The sequence below is a fragment of the Gasterosteus aculeatus genome, chromosome 8 (genome assembly GCF_964276395.1).
Source record: "Gasterosteus aculeatus chromosome 8, fGasAcu3.hap1.1, whole genome shotgun sequence".
NCBI lineage: Eukaryota > Metazoa > Chordata > Actinopteri > Perciformes > Gasterosteidae > Gasterosteus > Gasterosteus aculeatus.
In genome coordinates this window covers 18,881,055-18,901,353 of record NC_135695.1, presented here as the reverse complement: position 1 = coordinate 18,901,353, position 20,299 = coordinate 18,881,055, and the positions used below count along the sequence as shown (strand labels likewise).

At 48.8% G+C, this 20,299-nt stretch overlaps 2 protein-coding genes across 2 annotated transcripts in view; both read right to left on the bottom strand.

Annotated features, from left to right (window-relative positions):
• Window positions 1-1,138: 1,138 nt before the first annotated feature.
• Window positions 1,139-7,546, bottom strand: slc35a3a (solute carrier family 35 member A3a). Its single transcript, XM_040185287.2, has 8 exons — window positions 7,103-7,546; window positions 6,745-6,954; window positions 6,055-6,209; window positions 5,815-5,937; window positions 4,142-4,316; window positions 3,097-3,215; window positions 2,658-2,791; window positions 1,139-2,556 (listed from the first exon to the last, which is right to left on the bottom strand). The coding sequence occupies exons 2-8, from the start codon at window positions 6,932-6,934 to the stop codon at window positions 2,466-2,468; spliced, it is 987 nt and encodes a 328-aa protein (XP_040041221.2). The 5' UTR covers window positions 6,935-6,954; window positions 7,103-7,546; the 3' UTR covers window positions 1,139-2,465.
• Window positions 7,547-8,185: 639 nt separating this feature from the next.
• notch2 (notch receptor 2) overlaps window positions 8,186-20,299 on the bottom strand; it is a 36,928-nt gene continuing 24,814 nt past the window's right edge. Inside the window, exons 13-35 of the mRNA XM_040185283.2 lie at window positions 19,814-19,924; window positions 19,480-19,672; window positions 19,130-19,275; window positions 18,897-19,010; window positions 18,663-18,782; window positions 18,377-18,529; window positions 17,842-18,070; window positions 17,492-17,693; window positions 16,788-16,941; window positions 16,441-16,625; window positions 16,208-16,340; window positions 15,867-16,118; window positions 15,622-15,734; window positions 14,253-14,785; window positions 13,803-14,138; window positions 13,578-13,720; window positions 13,265-13,472; window positions 12,938-13,025; window positions 12,647-12,800; window positions 12,240-12,562; window positions 11,965-12,112; window positions 11,500-11,597; window positions 8,186-11,370 (exon numbers count right to left, since the gene is read on the bottom strand). Of these exons, the coding sequence (XP_040041217.2) occupies window positions 9,913-11,370; window positions 11,500-11,597; window positions 11,965-12,112; window positions 12,240-12,562; window positions 12,647-12,800; window positions 12,938-13,025; window positions 13,265-13,472; window positions 13,578-13,720; window positions 13,803-14,138; window positions 14,253-14,785; window positions 15,622-15,734; window positions 15,867-16,118; window positions 16,208-16,340; window positions 16,441-16,625; window positions 16,788-16,941; window positions 17,492-17,693; window positions 17,842-18,070; window positions 18,377-18,529; window positions 18,663-18,782; window positions 18,897-19,010; window positions 19,130-19,275; window positions 19,480-19,672; window positions 19,814-19,924 (5,594 nt within the window). The 3' untranslated portion in view covers window positions 8,186-9,912. The remainder of the gene's footprint in view (window positions 11,371-11,499; window positions 11,598-11,964; window positions 12,113-12,239; window positions 12,563-12,646; window positions 12,801-12,937; window positions 13,026-13,264; window positions 13,473-13,577; window positions 13,721-13,802; window positions 14,139-14,252; window positions 14,786-15,621; window positions 15,735-15,866; window positions 16,119-16,207; window positions 16,341-16,440; window positions 16,626-16,787; window positions 16,942-17,491; window positions 17,694-17,841; window positions 18,071-18,376; window positions 18,530-18,662; window positions 18,783-18,896; window positions 19,011-19,129; window positions 19,276-19,479; window positions 19,673-19,813; window positions 19,925-20,299) is intronic.

The window sequence follows — 20,299 nt, the reverse complement described above, 5'->3', positions numbered from 1 at the left end:
TGGAAAGGTGCTTTAATCCTCTGGGCATCATGAATGTCTCACCACCTATAATAGTTTTACTAAAAGACAAATACGTCAACCTTGATTAAGCGTTTAGGCGATTTTTTTGAATAAATTTGTCAACGCTATGTACACATGAGCCCCCCCCCCCCATTCCCCTCCGTTGTGTTGAGTGGGAAATAGACGGCCAGATATTGAGAAAATAAGAAAACGTTTTTGTCATTTGTGTGGGATTATAATCTTTTATAAAATGTGTTTTTAATGAAGATTCACGGAATAATGTGTCCACTCTGAAAAGGTTGCGTGTTTGTTTCCCAGCCAGGTCCATTCGTTGTGTTTGTGTACTAAACGCGCACTCAGCGCGTTCCAGGTGAAGACAGAGATGAAGAGAGACGGAGGACGTAACCACGTCGTCTCACCCGCGCTGCTGCTCCTCACCCCTGGTGCAAACCCAACCAGCCTTGGCACACGCACACGCACACAACACGCACACGCACACACACCTCGGAGCGTCTCTGCCGGTGTGCGACACACAAAAGACAGAGATATTTGGACAACATGCCGATAGTGGCCATGACAGAGGCCCACGATGACAATCAAGGGAAACATCTGGAGAGTCAAAGTATTTACATGTTTTTTTCTTCACAGGTTGCCCAAATTTCAAAATAAAATGGCGAGAATACGTTTGTACTTGAGCAGGAGGTCAATGACCTCAAGTGTCTTTCACAGCAACGGACGTGCCTGAGGAGTGTGACGCCGTTGTTGGTTTGAATTGGTTTTACTGCGTTATGATGTGAAGAGGAGGAAAGTGTTACGGCCCGTTCTCTCAGACTGTCTGGCTTTCGCATGCAGTGTTTTTAAAAGTAATTAAAACAAATGCCAAAAATATCCAAAGGGTGTGAATGTATTCATGTCGTGTAGCTCGCAGTTCAAAGGCGACGTGCCGAGTGATGTATTATTCAAGGTAGAGGTGTTATCGTGCAAAAAATGATCTGGAATCTGGCAGCAACTTTTGAGCAGTTGTGTAGAAAACAATGATTATTATTATTATTGCAAAGTCCACATGACCTTTGAGCTTCTCAAAATATAATTCGGCCCGTTCTAGTGTAGAATAGATACAGAAGGAATTTAACACACATTTAACACAATTGAGGAAACATTTTTATGTAACACTCAGATATTGGTAATCAAAATAAAAGTTATTATACCCGTGTTTTCCCAAGAAAAAAAAATTAAAACACCGAAGAAGGAAAAACAATGTAAATTTCAACAACAGTACATGTTATTACATGAGAGTAAAGAGCTGGATGTTTATAAACAGTGGCTTTGAAAAGCAAATTAACTAATGAATAAATTAAAAAGACAACTCATTTAGATTTAAGATAACAACTTCAATGGTGGTGATTACTTACGCCCCAGGTTAACACAATATCAAGTTATACAAAATAACCTTCACCACATAATCACAATGGCTTCAGAAATCAAATATATATTCAAAGAGTAACCCCTGTTTGACCCGAGAATTGATCTTCTAATCAGAATTATTCCTTTTTTCTTTGATTCGTAGTCCCGGATGAGTGTAAAGCATCAGCTCCACCAGTAACGGTCACAGCGTGGTTCTGTCACCGTGCTGAAATCAGAGATCCCAAAGGCTACTTGTTGCCTGGCAACCGCAGCAGTTATTCAAAAATACCTGGATGAAATGGATCACGGAAGCCGTTATTCAGGAAACGATACCAGTCATGGCGAATGCGGCGAGGACACTAAACCATTTGGCTGCTGCAGCCACAGATGAGGTGAATTTTATTCATGTCAAAAGGTTTTCCCCAAACGTCTCTTTCGTAAGCCGACGGGAGAAGGCCGTTTTGGGCCCCTGAGGCCCCGGCTTGGTCGTAGCTCGTGCTGCTGTGAGTAGCTTCAGGGGGCCGCGGTCACACGTGTGCAGATGCAGCTCATTTTCCTGGTAAATGTGGGCGTCGCCAGGTGAGGTCTATGTGCACCTGTGCACCTGCGTGACCCTGTGAGCAAACTGTGGCGAGAGGCGAGTTGTAGGAAAAAAAAAAACGTGTGTTCAGATCTCGGAGTGGGACGAAAGAAGAGCGTCAAGTGTCTTAAGTGCTGCAAACTCAAGAGGTGGATGAGAATCTCACTACGGCTCCAGAAACGTCTCCAGGTGCTGAGTGGATGTGACCGAAGACCAGCAGCCAAATCTCTCACCGGATCTACGCCGGCAATAATCGCCGCATTTCTCTCTTCTCGTGGGTCTCCGCTGAGGCACATTGGGCGTGTGAGGCCGGTCGCAGCGGGTCGCTCTCTGCCCTCGTATACGATAAAGACCCTTTCCCCTTCTTCTTCTTCTTCTTCTTCCTCCTGCTCTCAGTCTTCCTTTCATCTCGTCTCGCCGCTTCAACGGGACCTCCAGCGGCCGCTGTCAGCCCCCCCCCCCCCCCCTCCCACCGAGCGTCCTACGCCCTGCTGGGGTTGGGGGCCGCCCGGCCTTCGTAGCCGTAGAGGAAAGTGGCCGCGATGACCAGAATGGCCCCCATGAAGAACACGCTGTGGACGACAGCAGGCGACATATGAGAAAAGGGAGACAAAAGACCAAACGACCGCGGGGAGACAGGAGGGGGTGGGGGCGGGCGGGGGCGGCTCTTTACCCGGTGGGGTCGAAGTCCTGCAGCAGGAAGTAGGATATAAGCGTGGACAGGATGATAGACAGCGACGTGGCGAAGCCCTTGAGGATGTTGTCTGCATACTTGATGACCGCCGCTATGACCAGACCACCCAGCGCCTGGAGAAGCAACAAACACATGGACGCAGATGGACAAAGGCATGACCCCGGCGGCCCATGAGGGGGGTCTCTCTCGGGTTACAACGAGTGCGTCACCCCGGAGGCCTGATTGAGTACTTGCCAGTTAGGTGGGAAAACATGTTTAACCCACGGCCACTCATTTATTATTATTATTATTATTCATGCCACTTACGGGGCCGCGGTTCAGACCACACACCCTTTTTTAAACTCCGCTTTCATTTTGATCTCAGCTGCTCAGTCGTAGAATTTTGAGACGGCCTTCCTGTCTGCGCGGCGAGCGTTACCTGCAGCGCCACGACAGCCCAGGTGACTGCGTTGTACCCCTGGAACATTCCCGATTCAGTCACCCGCTCTCCGTCGTATGCCAGCATCCCAAAAAGGCCGAAGACCAGGCCGAAAAGCCCTGGAAACAAACACAAGACCTGCGTAAACGTTCCATCCTAAAGCCTCGCCAAAATAAAAGCTCAACGTTTTACGATTCAGTTTGATGGAGAAGAACTGCGGCGACGGCTGCGTTAAAAACAGAACTTCAGTTCAGCATCTTGGCGTGATAATATCGAGGTGTTACCCGCTTATTAAGATGAAACATCAGTTACAATGTTTCCCCGTTTCCAGTCTTCGATTCAGTTTGATGGAGAAGAACTGCGGCGACGGCTGCGTTAAAAACAGAACTTCAGTTCAGCATCTTGGCGTGATAATATCGAGGTGTTACCCGCTCATTAAGATGAAACATCAGTTACAATGTTTCCCCGTTTCCAGTCTTCACGCGGAGTGAACAGAAAGCGTCAACGCTCCTTCTCTGGTTTGTGACGGATCCGCCAACTCCAAACAAGAAAGCTAATTAAGCATTTTCTTGAAATTATCATTATTATTTGCCATGACTGCTCACATGACCTGTACTTATTTAATAAGTACAACAACCATTTATTTTCCATTAATGTGTCAATCAATGCTTAAACGATTCGCTTATGAGAATAATTCCTTTTGCCTTCTTTCTACGTAAAACGGCAAAAACGCAGCATTTTTCATCCTCTGCTCCGACATTTAAAGCAGCTGGAAAAACTCTGCGCTCGCGGCGGGAATCGCAGGAGACTTACCACAGGCCTCGCACGCAAAAACAGAGCAGACAGCAACATTTATCTCAAACAGAACCCAGTGGGAGTGAAGAAGCCCAGCTGGCTCTCTGCAGGACCGCTTCAGAAACACGGTGCTGGTGCCTCCTTCAATTTGCTCTCCTGACGTCTCACCACATTGTTCTCGCGTTGATTTAAAATGGCACAAACTCCACATTTCGCAAAAGGAAATGCTGAAAAACAGACAAGTACGGACCCAGCTGAATGTTGCGGACCCAGACGCTCTGCTTGCTCTCCTTCAGGATCTTCTCGAAGTAGACGCCGGCGAAGCCGCTGGAGCAGCACGCCACCAGAACCGCCGCCACGCCCACCAGCTGGGAGCCCGGCAGGGGGGCGTCCTTCTCGGGGGCGGCCGCGGACTCGGAGGGCCACTGCGAACACGAGGGAGCCAATCGGGGTGAAATAAACCGTGGAGCTGGAACGTTCATTCAGAAGCTTTTGTCCCAATAGATCGACTGCGTTAAACCGGTTTTCATCAGCAGGCGAAGAAGCAGCTTAGAGGTCGTCTCTTAAACGCAGACTTGTGACACGGAGGACGGCGCCATGTGGTTGAAAGAGAGACAATTGTCAACTCTCTAAAAACATAAAATCAAGCAAATGTTGAGAAAGCATAAAATTAAAAAAAGAAAGTGAGAAAAACAGATTGTGGCTCGTTTAGCCGTTTGCCATCATAACATTTAAATAAAGTTTATTACTAAAATTACCTTTTTAATTAACTAATCCCAAGTTTACAATTAATTCTTGAAGGCTTCCACGCCAAACAGAACAGTCACAGCTCTGCAAAGCTGTGAAGATTCGGCAGCCTGCGAAATCCCGCAAGAAAACGGGCGTTAAAAACAGACCGCGATGATCTCGGATGAGAATTGAAGCCGCTGCACTTTCCCGTCGCACAAACCCACAAAAAAAAGAACGTTCCGGAACAAGAAGCCGGTTTGTGTGCCGCCAAAGCAAACCCTGGCGAGTGAGAACGGACAGCGTAAAGCTCCAAAAAAAAAAAAAAAATGCAGTGACGATGAGAACGGGCCAATCGTTCACCAGCAGATGTCTTTTCCCCTCGTTTGTTTGCAAACAGCGTCGCCTACAAACAAACGGCTCGCCGTGTTAACGCCGCGTGCGATGTGATCGTCTGCTGTCCGAGGCCTTCGGAAGGCGCCGTCACGTCAGCTCGCAGCCCGGGAGCAAACGCTTCCGCCCGTCCGACCGACCGACAGACCGACAGAGGTGCGTCTCCGTGTGCGAGTGACAGACGCTGTGAGAGGCTGAGAGGACCGGTCCTAGAATTACATCTGAAAGGATGGAATTCTTTTGGGGTTTTTTATTAAAAAAGGAAACAAAAAAAGAATGAACGGCACGTGGACGCAGAGAGCAGGAGAATAAAGCTCAGAACTCCCTTATGAAATCCACACGAGGGGAGATTCCAAAGTCCAAAGTTTACAAAATGTCAAAAACAAGTTTTGGGGCCACAAAGTGACTTCTTGCTTTTTGTTGTGATAAAACCACCTTTTCATGAAGCAGTTACAGTTGATGCGTATCCGTTATCCCAGAGTTCTTTCTATCGTCTGAGCAGATTGTACTAGAAATAAAATAATGTATCCTATTAATTAAAAAATGTACCGTATGTATTTTCATCAAAATAGTTCGAGAGAATTAGTATTTTTAAAATTGCTAAGAAATATTAGTTTAATGTTGTATTGAATATTTGTTTAACACTAAACTTGATGGTTCTTGTTCCTCTTGCACGGAGGCCGATCTGTGCTCCACGTGGGAGAATCCAACCGCACCGTGCTTCTTCACACCAAAACACACACAGCCCATCTACTCAAACTCTCACGTATCATTTTAGGATTCATGATTCAGCGGTTACCGGACCTGCACGAGGGCCACTCCGGCCATGAGAACCAGCAACGAGAGCCACTGGTAGACGCCCAGCCGGCGGCCCAGCATGGACACCGAGAACAGAGCCGTGGTCAGGATCTTCAGCTGGTACGTCACCTGATGGAGCCAGAAGAAGAGACGGCACGTCAGGGGTGCGTGTGTGTGTGTGTGTGTGTGTGTGTGTGTGTGTGTGTGTGTGTGCGCTGCACGCCGGGAGTCTCCTGCCACACGTACCTGGTAGGTGGCGGCGTCCAGGTTGGACAGGGCGACGTACAGCAGGTTGTTCTGCAGGGTGTAGATCCCAGAGGGGATCGCCAGCTTCAGCGTCTCGATCGGCTTGTGGGCGATCTCCTGCCGCAGAATGCTGTTCAGAGCGCGCACGCTGTAATCTGAGGAGAGACGACAGCGAGTCAGCTCGACCGCCGGAACAGGTAATTCGCTTTGTATCCGGAAGTAGGAAATGTGTGATCCAACGGGCTGAAATTCTCAGAAAGAAAATTTCCCCCAATTTATTTTTTATCTTTCCCCCATGTTTCAGTAGAACCAGGAACAACCTGATCCACAGAGTGAGGAAGGTTTTGCCGGATGTAGTAACTGATGTTGGCTTTGGCAACTTACCAGGACTCCGTTCTTTGAACAGATCAATCCTGATTGAAATAGTAGGTTTTTTGCATTTTACACTTTATTCAAGCAAACTTGTTGAGGAGCAATTTCCTTTCAGACTACATTTCCCAAGCAACTAAAAAGGATTATTTGCTTAAAACGATAAAATCCAAAAAGTAACAACATTATTATTATTGCTCTAATTCACTATTAACATGAACTGTTTTTCATATACCATTTCTCATGTGTCTGTGTTGGATTAAAAACACACAAAAATGATGACGATCACTATTAGGACGACGTGCACCAACGTGCACTCACTGTGCTCCTTGAAGACCAGCAGCACGCAGGCGAGGATCTTCATCATCTCGGCCACCACCACCGCCGAGGAGGCCAGGTACCGCGGGCCCTCGGCCTGCAGCGTGCGGGAGTACCGCATGGTGAGCACCAGCGACGTGGTCTGGAACACCAGCACGCCCAGAGAGAGGTACTTCAGCCGGGGAGAGGCCATGACCCGTGGTCGGTGTGAGGCTGGACACAGAAATGAAGAAAAAAGGATACTGTTCAAATATTGGGAAACGGGGGGGGGGGGGATTAATACAGGTAGGGAGTTAAATACAGAAACACAGTAAGAAGTAGAAAAGTCAGTGACACCGATTGTTAAACGAGTGGCTCTCACCTCTTCCTCTCCCGCCCGATGGAGCTTCTTTTTGAAGCTACTTAGATGATTTGTCTCTATAATAAGCGGCTGTAATCACCACTTCCTGCAGCTGTCTCCGTGTCTCCGCGTCTCTCTCCGTCGGGCAGTCGGACCAGGGAGGCTCAACCCAGCTGTCACAACAGCAGTCCCGGGCTGGCGTCCATTGACCCGGGGGGGCAGAATATCCACTCGGAACTCCGCCGTCTCTTATCGGGGCTTCCGCGAAAACTGCTTCATCGTTACGCCCGCTTGAGTTTCAACTGACGGCCGAAGGAATAAGGAAACTAAATCTGGGAAGTCCGCGGAAGCGGCAGAAAACCCAGCATGTAAGATCCTGTATGACTTCCGTGTACTGGGGTTTCTTCTTCGTGTTATAGCGACGCGGCTCGTGCGCCACAGCGCCCCCCGCTGGACAGACGGCGGGGGGACTGCAGCGCTCGTGTTTACCTGACCGCGGCTTTACAAACTACTCGACATTTATGCCCGCAGATAAACGACGTTATGTTTTGAGTTTACCGTTAAGTGGATATCCGGTAGAAATTCATGGATCAAGTAGTTTTATAATGCAGAAATGTTTACGTATATATAACGGCGCAAAGTGGTAAAGAGGGTTCTTTGTGTGGAGCATTGTTTCTGTACTGTAGTCATTCATTTTATTATTATTATTATTATTATCAGTTATTATCTCAACAAAACATTGTTGATGTTGAGTGGGAAATGCTGAACCACTGACCCAAATGGATTTCAAATATCACAAAGATACAGATTCATAGAAGGAAATCAAATATTGAATCCAAGACCCTGAGAAGGCCTATCAGCATGAGTTCAGTTCTGGCGGTTTTGTTTTTGGAAAATACAACCTGCTATCTATCAAACTCTGTATCTGTCAAACCTGTATCTTTCACCCTGAGGAAGTTTTTTTACTTTCAAAAAGTATATCTCCATTCGTTTTAGTTTAATCTTTGTCATAATTACATCTCCAATTTAAAACTATGTATATTTTCTGAACTTTGGGGAAAATACACAGTACACAGTTAAAAAAACAAAAAGACAAAGCAGAAGTCTACGAAGATCTGGGCTTTATTTCAGGAAGCACATTCGGTTGATCATTTGTTTTTTTGACATCTTATATTTTCCATCAGTATTAGTTAATCTACCTTTTACAAACATGGCGACAACTACTTCATATGGCATGTATATTATAGGCCATTTGGTTAACAGAGGAAAGTACGATACAAAAAACTTATATATACAGAATATAGACACATGACCTTGCATATGAAAGGGAACCGACCCTCAATTCTAAATAGAAAGGCTGACTGGCACAGGACACTCGTTTTGGTAAACTACATAATTAGGACAGAGAAAACCATGTGGTTCGTTGCAGTAGTAATTCAAACACTGATGTTTCTTGGTATCGGATGATAGTCATGCGTCTGTTTAGGGCAAAACGAGGGCAACGACTGATTTGGACATGATGTACATTTTTGGCAGAAAAAAAAAATCATAATTTGGTCTAAAGAGGCACTGATGTTCTGTTTTGAAGTTCCAAAAACAAAACAGTGAATGATTGTCTGGGTTTACAGAGCAGTCACACAACGCTATGATCAACTTTAAGAAGGAAGACAAAAAAACAAAATACTTTATCAAACCTTACTCACCTCCAGACTTTGTTTATGAATCATTAAGATTAGAAAAGGTGCAGCGATACACTGATTGTAGTTAAGCAAAAGGCAAAACCGGTTAAAATTATTTTTGGAAGTAGAGGCCGTTTAAAAGTAAAAACATTCAGAATCATTCAAGAAGTGCGAACATAATTCATATGAAAAAAACAAACGAGCTCAGTAACAACAAGCAGGAAGCGCCGCAAGTCTATGTACATTTCATCTCATGACACTAAAACTAATGTGTTTTTGCATAAAGTCTGTCAAGCTTAATTAATCCCTCAGCGACACATGACAGATAGTGGTTACATCTGTGGCAAGATACAGTCAAACGGTGTTTTGTTTCTTATGTAACAGCACGCGCCTTCAACGCGCAGACGTCTCTCTCTGCTCCTCGCAGCTCAAAACTGCATTTGTGTGTTCGGACATCTGATGGGAAACACTAACATCGATCATCTGTAATCACTGCAGTGAATACACCCGAGCGGCGTCAGGCCATTGAGTAACATTCATGCATGCGTGTGCATTTCTATACAATCGGTAATTTACTTGACGTTTGTCTTTTTTTTTTTAGTAATTTTATAAAAATTCCCACTGGAGCACGTTGAGAAATAATGCATGAATATAAAAAAAGAAAAAATTAAGACGACCCTTTAAACTACACATGTAGGCAGCAGGAGGCAGAAAGAAGTGACCATGTCCTCTGAAACAGACGGAAGACCGTCCTCCGCCTCGTAAGTCACAACGTCTTTGCTCTTCTGCTGCAACACCAGCCCGCCGCCTTCTGGGCGCCACTTCCTCATTGATCCCTCGATAAAACAGTTTGTGTTTGGGTGCCAAAGTCTTGACTTCGCCAGCAGAGAGGAGTGGATGCTCGGCTGGGGGGGGGGGGGGGGGGGGGGGAGTCACAGGATGTGCCAACGGCTTCGATGACGTTTCAGAAACTACGTAGATTTTTTGTAAGTGCAAAGAGGAGGAGACAACGTAAAAGGGGAAGTGATCGATTATCATAACAGGAAGAGAGACAAAAAAAAGAAAGAAAAAAAGCGTTGCACGAGTTCACTTGTTGTTACGTAACATCAAAGAGCCCAAAAGTCAGTCTGTTGATGCTCCCCTGCAGCCGGCCTACGCAAAAACCTGCATGTTGCCGTGCTGAGGCGGCTGAGGGGCCGGCTGCATCTGCTGGGACGCCGGCTGCTGCTGCGCCTGCTCTGGAATGTGTGTGTGGTGCGCAGACGGCAGTGCGTGGTGGGGGTTCCCCAGAGGGGTGGGGCTGGTGGTGACGTCCGACCAGTCCGAGTTGGAGTGCGGCGAAGAGGACGACCAAGGGTCCGGGGACTCGGGCGAGGGGGTGAGATACGGGTGCTCGCTGGGCGGGTGGGCCGAGTGGCCCGGGGTGGTGCCCTCTGAGCCGGTGGTGGTGTAGCTGTGCTGGGAGGGCGGAGTAGGGTACTTATCCACGGGGCTCTGCATGGGTGGATAGGAGGGCAGCGGCCGAGACTGGGCCTCGATCCCCGCGTGGCCCCCGTGGCTGACGGCGTGGGGGTGCTGCAGGGCGTGGGGGAGCCCGTGCGCCATGCTCATCTGCTCGGACATCCGGTACATCATGCCCTGGGGGCATCGGAGGTGGCCCGCCCCCTGCTGTGCGTGACCCTGATTCTGGCTCTGCCCCTGGGACTGAGTCACCTGCACCTGCCCCGGCTGAGGCGGCTTCAGCATGGCCTGCCCCCCCCCGGGGGCCATCATCTGGAACGTGACGATGGGCGGCAGCTGCTCTCGGCTCATGGTGACGTTCATGGTGCTCAGCATCGGGCCCTGGACGTGGTGTTGGCTCATGCCCGGGTGAGAGCCCCCCATCTGGTGCGACACGTGGCCGAACATGTGGCCGCCGTAGCCGTGCTTGGTCATGCCCCCCCAGCCCGGCTGCTGTCCCAGCATGTGGCTGACGGGCGGCAGCATCGGCCTGGAGGTCGGGCTGCTCATGAGGGGGGGGGAGTTGGCCGTGGTAGCGGCGGCGCCGGACACGTCGCCTGTGTACGAGTGCGGGGATTCCAGGGAGTCAACCGGTGACATGGTGACAGAGCTCTCTGGGAGTCCTGCTGCTGCCTTGGCACCATTTGCGTTCCCCCCTCCCGTACCAGCTGCTCCTCCTCCTCCACCTCCAGCTCCTCCAGCACCCACAACCGGCCCCTCTCCTCCAGGTGGCTTCTTTCTTCTCTTTGCCTTCATGTCTTTTAGCTCCTTAGCTCCCCCTCCGGCGCCGCCCACCTTCGCTCCGCCTCCACCCCTCCTGCTCTTCTTGCCCTGCGGCCCGGGGCGCATGCCGATGAAGCCCACTCCGTTGGCCCCGCACATGACGGAGGAGTTTCCTCCTCCACCCATGTGGTTCGGGCCGTGTGGACTGTGGACTAAGTTGTACTGGTCCAGCAGGCGCACGATGTCGTGATGCATGCGTTCTTGAGCGGTGTCGCGCGGCAGCCGATCCAGGTGGTCGGTGATGTCGCGGTTGGAGTAGTGGTCGAGGAGCACCTGAGCCGCCTCAAAGCTGCCTTCTCTGGCGGCAAGAAACAGAGGGGTCTCCTCCTGAAGGAAACACAGCAAGCAGCAGGTTGGTTTCAGTGGACTTACACAACTAGACGACGTATCTGGAGGTAACGAGTGAGCGATCTTTTAATAGCACACAAACATGAGATATCATGAACGAGAACCAACCTTATTGTCTTGCATGTCGCGGTTGGCTCCGTTCTTCAAAAGCACGAGTGTGGCCTGCACATTATTGACTGCTGCTGCCCAGTGGAGAGCAGATTTGCCTGAAATGTTGCGGTGGTGAGAAAAGACAGAGAAGCAGATCCATGTTAAAAAAACATTGAAGAACTAACCGGGTTTTTTTCCTGCTAATCAGAGCTCTTTGAGTCTTAAATGTTACTATCCAAACAGAACATGAAGAGCTGCAGAAAGTAAGTCAGCGTCTTAGGTTTACTACCATGAACAGGTACAATTTGCATTGGCGGGGCTTATAAGCTTGTCCTGCTTACCAGGATACCAGCATAATTCCCCATACTAACACTGCATTGTCAATACAAGCCACAGTGTGAACCTCATTGACCGTGTTCAGACTGCAGTACAAACATAAAACATTCCACAGGAGGAGTGTGAACATATGGAGGGTTGGCTCACCGTGGTCGTCCACAGCATTGATGTCGGCGTGGCAGTGGATCAGCTCTTCCACCATTCCCTCCTCAGCCAGCCGGGCGGCCAGGACCAGCGGAGTGGTGCCGTCATTCATCCGGGCGTCCAGTTCTGTCGCTCGATTACGGATCAGAATCTGAGGAGGTGGAGATAGAAGATTGAAGTGATGCAGAGTTCACCAGCAATTATGCGTTTATAGAAGTTTGCTTTGTTCATGTCAATGTCAAATTTATAAGTTTGTAGTTGGATTCGACTCGTGTCACCTGGAAGACTCCCTGGGCGTCGGCCGCCACGGCGGCGTGCAGAGGAGTTCTGCCCATGTTGTCGTGGCCGTTGGGATCGGCGCCGGCGTCCAGCAGCCTCTTGGCAGCGTCGGCCCTGGCGTAGCGGGCGGCCAGGTGGAGCGCCGTTTCTCCCGTGCGGTCGGTCTGAGCCATCAGAGAAGCACCCTGAGCGATGAGGTCCGAAATGACGCTGGGCCCCGGTTCGTCCCCTCCGCTCTCCTCCTCTTCTTCCGCTGCGTGAAGGCTGCAGTCCGGACCGCCGCCGTTACGCAGCGACGCCAACATCAGTGGGGTGAAGCCATCTGAGAGAGAGAAATATTAAAAGGAAGTTCCCGAGTACGCGTGTCAGATTTAGAAGTTTTGTATATTTTTTTTTCTTCTCTCACCGGGTCCCTTGACGTTGACGTCCAGACAGTCGGCGTCCAGGTCGGCCTGTGGGGGAGTGAGTGAGATGTCGGCAGCCTTGCGGTGCTGGAGGGTCCACTCCCTCCGGTCAACACTTCCCTCCATGGCGATGGGCAGCAGGGGTTTGTCTTCGGTCTGTAAAAAGCAACAGAACTTGAAACAAGATATACAACGAAACCTTTCCCCACGATGTTGATCCAATTGAATCCAAACCACTCCAATCCGTCGGTTTTCTTTTTGAGCCGTTGCTTTTACCCTCTGAATTCACTTACTCTCTGCTTTTTGGATGGGACCTCGTCTTTCAGCCACCTCTGACTCTGCACTCCATCAATCAGAGCTCCATCCTGGGTCTTGAAATTCCTTGTATGAGAAAAAGGAAAAGGTCTAAGAGATAGTAACATTTCCGCTTGGTTGTGCTTATATTCATTCCTGCACACAGCATGCAGGATGGAACAACCACAACTTATGTAGCTTTTGAAAATAAAGTATCGTCACAACGGTCACACTGACGCTGACACATAACATCTAGGTTTCACTCTGGTAGGAGGTGGCTGTTATCACATATCTTGCACAAGCTTTCGGCCCGTGTTTCTACTCACTTCATGTCAAAGTCGTCCTGTCCGACAGGCTCTCTCCTTTTGTCGTTCTTATTGGCCAAGAAGCCATCGGGCAGCCACAGGGCTCCGTGTTTGTGCTTCCTCTTGGCTGCCAGCATCCCCAGCACAAGGATCAGCAGTGTGATGACCACCGCCAATCCGACCAGGTACATCAGAGCCGTTGGGGGGGGCGGGTTAACTGACGGCTCACCTGGAGGATCCAAAGGTAAGTTTAATACCGGTTGTTTTGTCGTCATTGGATTTAGGTTTTTACTTGACGACGGACCATTGACTGTCGATTGACAGGCCTACTTACTCTTGACGGACACCAGAGGGTACGGTAGTTCGGCCTTGATGTGCGCTGCCGCGAGGAACGACGCGGCCTCATCAGTGTTGGAGAAACAGTCCACGGAGCTCTGGGAACACTCGCGGTTATCGAGTTCCAGATGGACCACGGATCTGCGCAGATGTGAAGATTACGTCAATGACCCAAAGTTTGTTTGTTTCAAGCTCCTGAGTGTTATAAGATAACTATTCTCACCCAATAACCTCCTTCTCTAGCTCCCGCTTGCTTCTTCTCCTCTGGATGTGTAGTCCATGCTCCTCCCCGTAGAAAGGGTACACCATCGGCTTGTTGTTTTGATCTAGCTTCACCTGGAGGTTGGTGTGCAGCAGGGCCCCAAGGGAGCGCAGGAAACCCCTCAGGTCTCCGAGCAGCTCCTTGGGCTGCAGCCGGACCACGATGACCAGCGTGCCGTCTATCACTTTGGCCGGAGTGTCGATGGAGCAGTCAAGGCCGTCCCAGCCGCAAGCCTCCGTGTAGCAGCTCGGGTCACAGTCGCCGTTCCCAAAGTGGTCCGCACAGTACCGGTCGTATCTGAAAGTACACAGTACGGGGAAGGTCCGTGTCTATTGATTTGGCTCAAAAAATAATTGGGACTTTGAACACAAGTGCAACAGCGATGACAGAATAAAGAGAATGGTCACATACTTGCAGGATGCTGGCGTCTCCTGGCACTCGAAGCTGTCAAAGAGACACCCAGGGTTGTCGCACTCCTTATTGCAAAGTCCATTCTTAAAGAGATCCCAGCAGGGAACACTGGCGGTGCAGTTAACCCAGGGCTGCTGCCAGTTGAGCGAGCAGTCGCCTCCATCCCACTGGCACTCGTGGTTGTTACACTGGGCGTCGCACACTTTATCCCTCGAATGCTGCTCACACTGTGGATACCGGCAGGTCGGGGTGCGCGGCACGATCTGTTGACCGCTCTCACAGTACGGCCCCGAGAAGTGCGCGGCACAGCGGCAGCTGTACTGGTACGGGTTGGACGGGTCTTTGACGCAGCTTCCTCCGTTTTGGCAGTTCCACGGACATCTGTGTTCATTCTCGCAGTGCGGCCCGCTGAAGCCTGGCTGGCACTGGCAGGACAGGCGGCCTGTTGACTCCACGCAGCGGCCGCCGTTCTGGCAGCGCAGCTTAGCGCAACTGTAGCCCTCTATTTCGCCACAGTTGAACCCAGTAAAGCCCTATAAGACATAAACATACGTGTTTAAGCGTGATAGTAATAAAGTCAATCCAACGGTGAGTATTAGCGACACATTTCTATTGGGATTTTTAAAGAAACTACTAGAACTAATATATGTTGAGGTTCTACTACAAATCTGCTGCTTGTCTACTATACCTGAGCCATGGTGTGGCCCTCTGAAGCAAGCGTGAGAATAAGAGAGGGGGTAAGAAGTTAGTGGAGAGAAAAACAAGGATTTAGTGTGAAGAGATGTTCTGTTAAAAGAGAAGAAGAAAACGGGCCGATAGTAACCCACTAAATATGTTACGTTGACTTTTTATTACATCTTCTGTATTGTTTTAACTTTTTTATACAAAAAATAAATAAATAAATAAATAAATAATCAAAAAATTCAGAAAAAAAGCCCAAATGGTTAAAATATGTTGCATCAAAAAAAGTAATAAAATATTACGTCAATAAATGTAATGTAATGTAATTGTTAACTCAAGTTGACTTTTGCGGTTTGATATTCGAGTCAAGAGGGATGTGCGAAAGCCCAAAAAAGAAAAATAATTGATTGGGGTTTTTTTAATTTTTTTTTTAGCACCTGGTTGAACTTTGCGCCAAAATAAAAAAAACTGAACAAAAGGAAAGATTCCGCCCAGATTATTGGTTTTCTTTCAATAGTTATTTGAAAGATTCACAGGCACAGCGCTGTCAATCAACATAAAACTAGAGCATTACACTGATTATGAAAGTGCACAAAGAGAAAATGAATAGAAAAGATGTTATTCAGAAAACAAGCTTAAAAGCTGTATCTTATGACAGCCGAGTATTAGGACCATTGAATAAACTTACGGGAACACAGGAGCAGGTGTAGCCATGTACGGAGCTCATGTTCATAGAGCAGACGCCCCCTTTGTGGCACGGCTTGGACAGACACAGATCCACCATGGACTCACAGTGACGACCTGGTAAAGAAATAACAGTTAAAAAAGGCAAATACAAGATTATCAAAATAATACGCAAATGCCCAGCAGTTTTTTTCTAACACACAAAACGACCACATAATGTGGCCGTTGGAGTGGCTGACGCGAACACACCCGTGTATCCAAGGCGACAGCGGCACTGGTAGTCGTTGACCAGCTGCACGCAGTCGAGGCTGCCGGGGGCGTGGCAGGGTCCCGACAGGCATTCATTGAGATCCCCCTCGCAGTGTTCTCCAACGAACCCCGGGGGGCAGGAGCACGAGTAGCGGCCCACGCCATCCACACACTGCCCTCCGTTCAGACAGCGGGGTTCGAAGGAGCCCGCCTTTGCGGCGCACTCGTCCTCGTTCACTTCACACTGCAGCCCTGCGGAGCGGTGGACAGACGCGCGTCAAACACCGCAAACACTCTGCTCGCCGTTTGGGCGCGTGCACACGTGTGACACGCCGACTTACCGTGCGCTCCGGGTGGGCAGGCGCAGGTGAAGCGGTTGATGAGGTTGATGCAGGTCCCTCCGTGGAGGCAAGGCCGGGAGTGGCACTCGTCCACATCGTACTCACAGTTCACCCCCTGGTAGCCGGGCTTGCACTACAACGAGAGACGCGGGGTGAGCTCGTTGTGCGCTTCGGGTGCCGCTAGTTTGGTATCGACGTGCAGCTCGAAACATGAAAGCTGAGGATTTACTTACTATGCACTCGTACGTGCCCTGATAGTCCTTGCATGTAGCTCCGTTGCGACAGGGGTTGGACTGGCACTCGTCCACCATCTCTTTACAGTAGCTGCCCGTGTATCCCGGCTGACACTGACAGCGGTGGGAATGGCCCACGTTGATGCAGCGCCCGGCGTTCTCACACACATTTTCAACTTCCCGACCTACAGTAATTTGGTAAAGGAGGCACAAGGAGGGAACAAATATTAAGTTATAGGCAGGAAACAAAATAATCTTTGTCTGATGAATGTCCACAACATTTAAATGACTTGTTTCCTGAGCTTCCTGAGCTAAGATGCAATTCTTTTTTCTGGCGATGGCCTCACCATTCCTGGCGGCGTAGTCCTGGCAGGACATGTTGGGGACGTCACAGTAGAGTCCCGTCCATCCCATTTGACAGTGGCAGGTCCAGGAGGTCGATGTCTGAGAGCAGGAGCCGCCATTGAGACAGCGCACCTGGCTGCAAAGGTTCACGAAGTTCTGCAAAAAAAAAAAAAAAAAAAGAGTCATGGGGGGATGTAGATGCTACACAGACCGAAGGTACCACACTGTCTTCTTAAGTTACATCATGACCAACTTTCTTTTCTGACATTCCAAATTATATTGACGAGGCAGAACAGAAACTTTGTGGCGGACATGCAGATTTGTGAAAAAATGTGACGGGAATTTGATATTGTTTGACCTATCTTTGTTGAGATTAAAAGAGAAATTATAAAACTTGCATGTTAAATGCATACAAGTATAATTGTTTCTCTGTTTTTCTGTGATCGCTTGTGATCGGAATCCAGTGAACATTGAAAGACAAAGATGTAGCTTATAAATGGATATTATCTAACTTAAGTTATCTAACTTAAAGGTTCAGGGAAGATTACATACTATATTATTCAAATAGCCATCTGTCTAAAACTGGTTGGGTTGGTGAGCTTTGTTATACATGTTGAATTACAGATTTATAAGATTAATATATATATATATATATATATATATATATATATATATATATATATATATATAAATACAAACAGTGTACCTGGCAGTTCTGGCCATTGTATCCCATAGAGCAGGTGCAACGGTAGCTTCCCAGGCCATCGGTGCAGGTGCCTCCGTTCTTACAGGGCTGAGAGTCGCACTCATTCTGCTCGTACTCACAGAATGTCCCGTAGAAACCAGGACGGCAACGGCACGAGAAGGCGTTGACTTCGTCAATGCAAGTCCCATTATTCAGACAGGAGCTGGAAGGAAGGAGGGAAACAAGGTGGTGAGTACAGACCCGCCGAGAGTGCAAAGTTTACTTTCAGAAAAGGACAAGCTAAATGTTAAAATCATAAAGAAACCTACTAATGTCATAGATGTTAGTGAGATACAGGAACTGCGGCTCACCTCTCGGTACATTCAAGAATGTCGCGTTCGCACAAGATTCCGTCAAAGCCCGGACGACACTCGCACACAAAGCTGTTGACGTAGTCCCGGCAGACGGCTCCGTTCCTGCAGGGCTGGCTGGCGCACTCGTCCACCTCCATCTCACAGCGCTCCCCTTCGAAACCCTGGCGGCAGTCACAAGAGAAACTCCCGACATCGTCCACGCAAGAGCCTCCATTCTGACACGGGCCTGTGCAGGGGGAGGAGGGAGAGAGAGAGAGAGAGGACTTGATTTACTGAAAGAACGAATCATCCACGTTATTAAACAACAAACCACCAGCAGTCTGGCTGCAACATCTGTGTTACACCTGCTGTATGTACGGCTCAACTATCTCAGCTAGTCTACGCTGTCTACGCTTCTCCCCACGAAGGCAAGGGAGGTCTCGAGGCTCCAATGATACGGTGAAGACTGTTAAAGTCGGCGCGGTCCATACGGGCGAAGGCGAGGCTTCCACCGAGTGCGTAAAGGCACTTGTGAGGGGAGAGTCAGACTCACTTGGCGAGCAGTCGTCGATGTCCGTCTGACAGTTGTGTCCGCTGTATCCAGGTTGACACCTGCACGTGTAGCTGCCCTGATTGTTCACGCAGCGGCCGCCATTTCTGCAAGGGTTCTTCTTGCATTCATCCACATCTTCACTGCAGCGTGGACCTACACAATTGTAAAAGAAATTACAACATATTAGCACAGCATCAACAAAGAAGTAATTCATATTATTAGATAGGATCTCACACACACACACACACACACACACACACACACACACACACACACAAACACACACCTTGCCATCCAGCGGGACACCGGCAGGTGTATGAGGTGTAGTCTGGAGACGGACGACACACTCCTCCCCTCTCACATGGATGAGAAGCACAGGGAACCTGTTCCACCTCACAGTGTTTCCCTGATGTGACATAGCACACATTTTAAGGAATAATAAAAGCAGATTCTCAGTTGGCTGCCACAAAGACACGCTAAAAAAACGTATGTAACACGGTGGAGGTGTGATGTCACTAACCTGTGAATGGCGGACTACATTGGCAGGAATAACTGCTGACTCCATCTAAACAAAGGCCGTGGTTCAGACACGGCCCGGATGCACATTCATCTATGTTCTTCTCACAGCTCACACCTAGTGCGGGAGGAGGGGGGGGATTCATATATTCATTTTTAAAATGCAGTGCCATTTACTCGATTGATTGCAGAGTCTTAAAAAATGCAGTGCTAAAATATAGCAACGAACATCCTTACCTCTGAATCCAGGTTGACACTGACAGGTGTAGCCGTTGTGACGGTCCACACAGGCGCCACCATTCTGGCACGGATTGGGCCGGCACTCGTCCTTTTCCTGCTCACAATGTTGTCCCACCCAGCCGGCCTCACACTCACAACGATACCTTGACACAAAGCCAGCGCGAATTTAAAATGAGCCACATTGTAATAATAGCAGCCGCTGGTTTTGGGGCAAGTATTGGTCTGTTCTGGTAGTCTTTGTATAGAAAAGCTATCAAACAACCAAATATTGCCCGCGTCCCATCGATCGGTGCATAACGAACGCCGGATTTCAGAACACAACATTTCAGGGAAGGAGGTGAACGTACCCGTGTTGCTGCTCGATGCATTCTCCGTGCACACAAGGCTGAGGGGCACAGTGGTCGGTCCCCGAGAGGCACAGAGGCCCGTGGGTGCTGGGCGGGCACAGGCAGTGGAACCCGTTGACCTTGTCGATGCAGGTTCCCCCGCTCATACACGGGTTGGAGCTACACTCGTTGATGTCCACGTTGCATTTAAGTCCTATTAGAAAGCGATTCAGAGGGAATTCTTTTTAGATTGTCCAGTGGGTTTCGGTAACAACATCCAAATATCGGCTTGCAGAGAATGAATTGTATACTTTTATCATAATGACCGTAATAGGAGTATCTTGGCTAAACATACCTGTATATCCTGGGGCGCACACACATTTGTATTCGTCAATACCATCTTGGCACTCTCCGTACTCACAGGGGTTGCTGGCACAATCATCCTCATTGATCTCACAGTTCACCCCTGAGGGGAAAAATATGAATTCATAAAAGGGAAACAATAGTCAGGTTATGTGCCTCACCGTTTTATTTGACTGAGTTTGCTCAGATTTAAACTTAACACACAGAAAAACACCCGACTCTTCCCTTTAGGACACTGTCAGTGAAGAGTTACGAGGATCAAGCAGCTGTGACAAAATGTGACAGTTAACTCATTTGCCAGCAGGGGGAGTGAGACACCAGGAGAAGTACAGCAAGACGTAAGAAATTAGCTTTAATAGAGCGAAGGCTCGATACAACTCCAGTGTGACAGATAGTTATGAATCTATCAAGAATGACCGTAGAAGAGAGAGGGAGAGAATGAGAGAGAGGAGAAGGAGGAATAAACTAAACAAAAGAG

Excerpts from the sequence above, each read along its gene's own strand:
- slc35a3a (XM_040185287.2), bottom strand. The coding sequence starts at position 6,934 with ATGGCCTCTCCCCGGCTGAAGTACCTCTCTCTGGGCGTGCTGGTGTTC. Across the intron at positions 6,210-6,744 it reads GCTGGTCTTCAAGGAGCACA|ATTACAGCGTGCGCGCTCTG; the intron begins GTGAGTGCACGT and ends GTCTCTCCTCAG. Across the intron at positions 3,216-4,141 it reads GGTCCGCAACATTCAGCTGG|GGCTTTTCGGCCTGGTCTTC; the intron begins GTCCGTACTTGT and ends GTTTGTTTCCAG.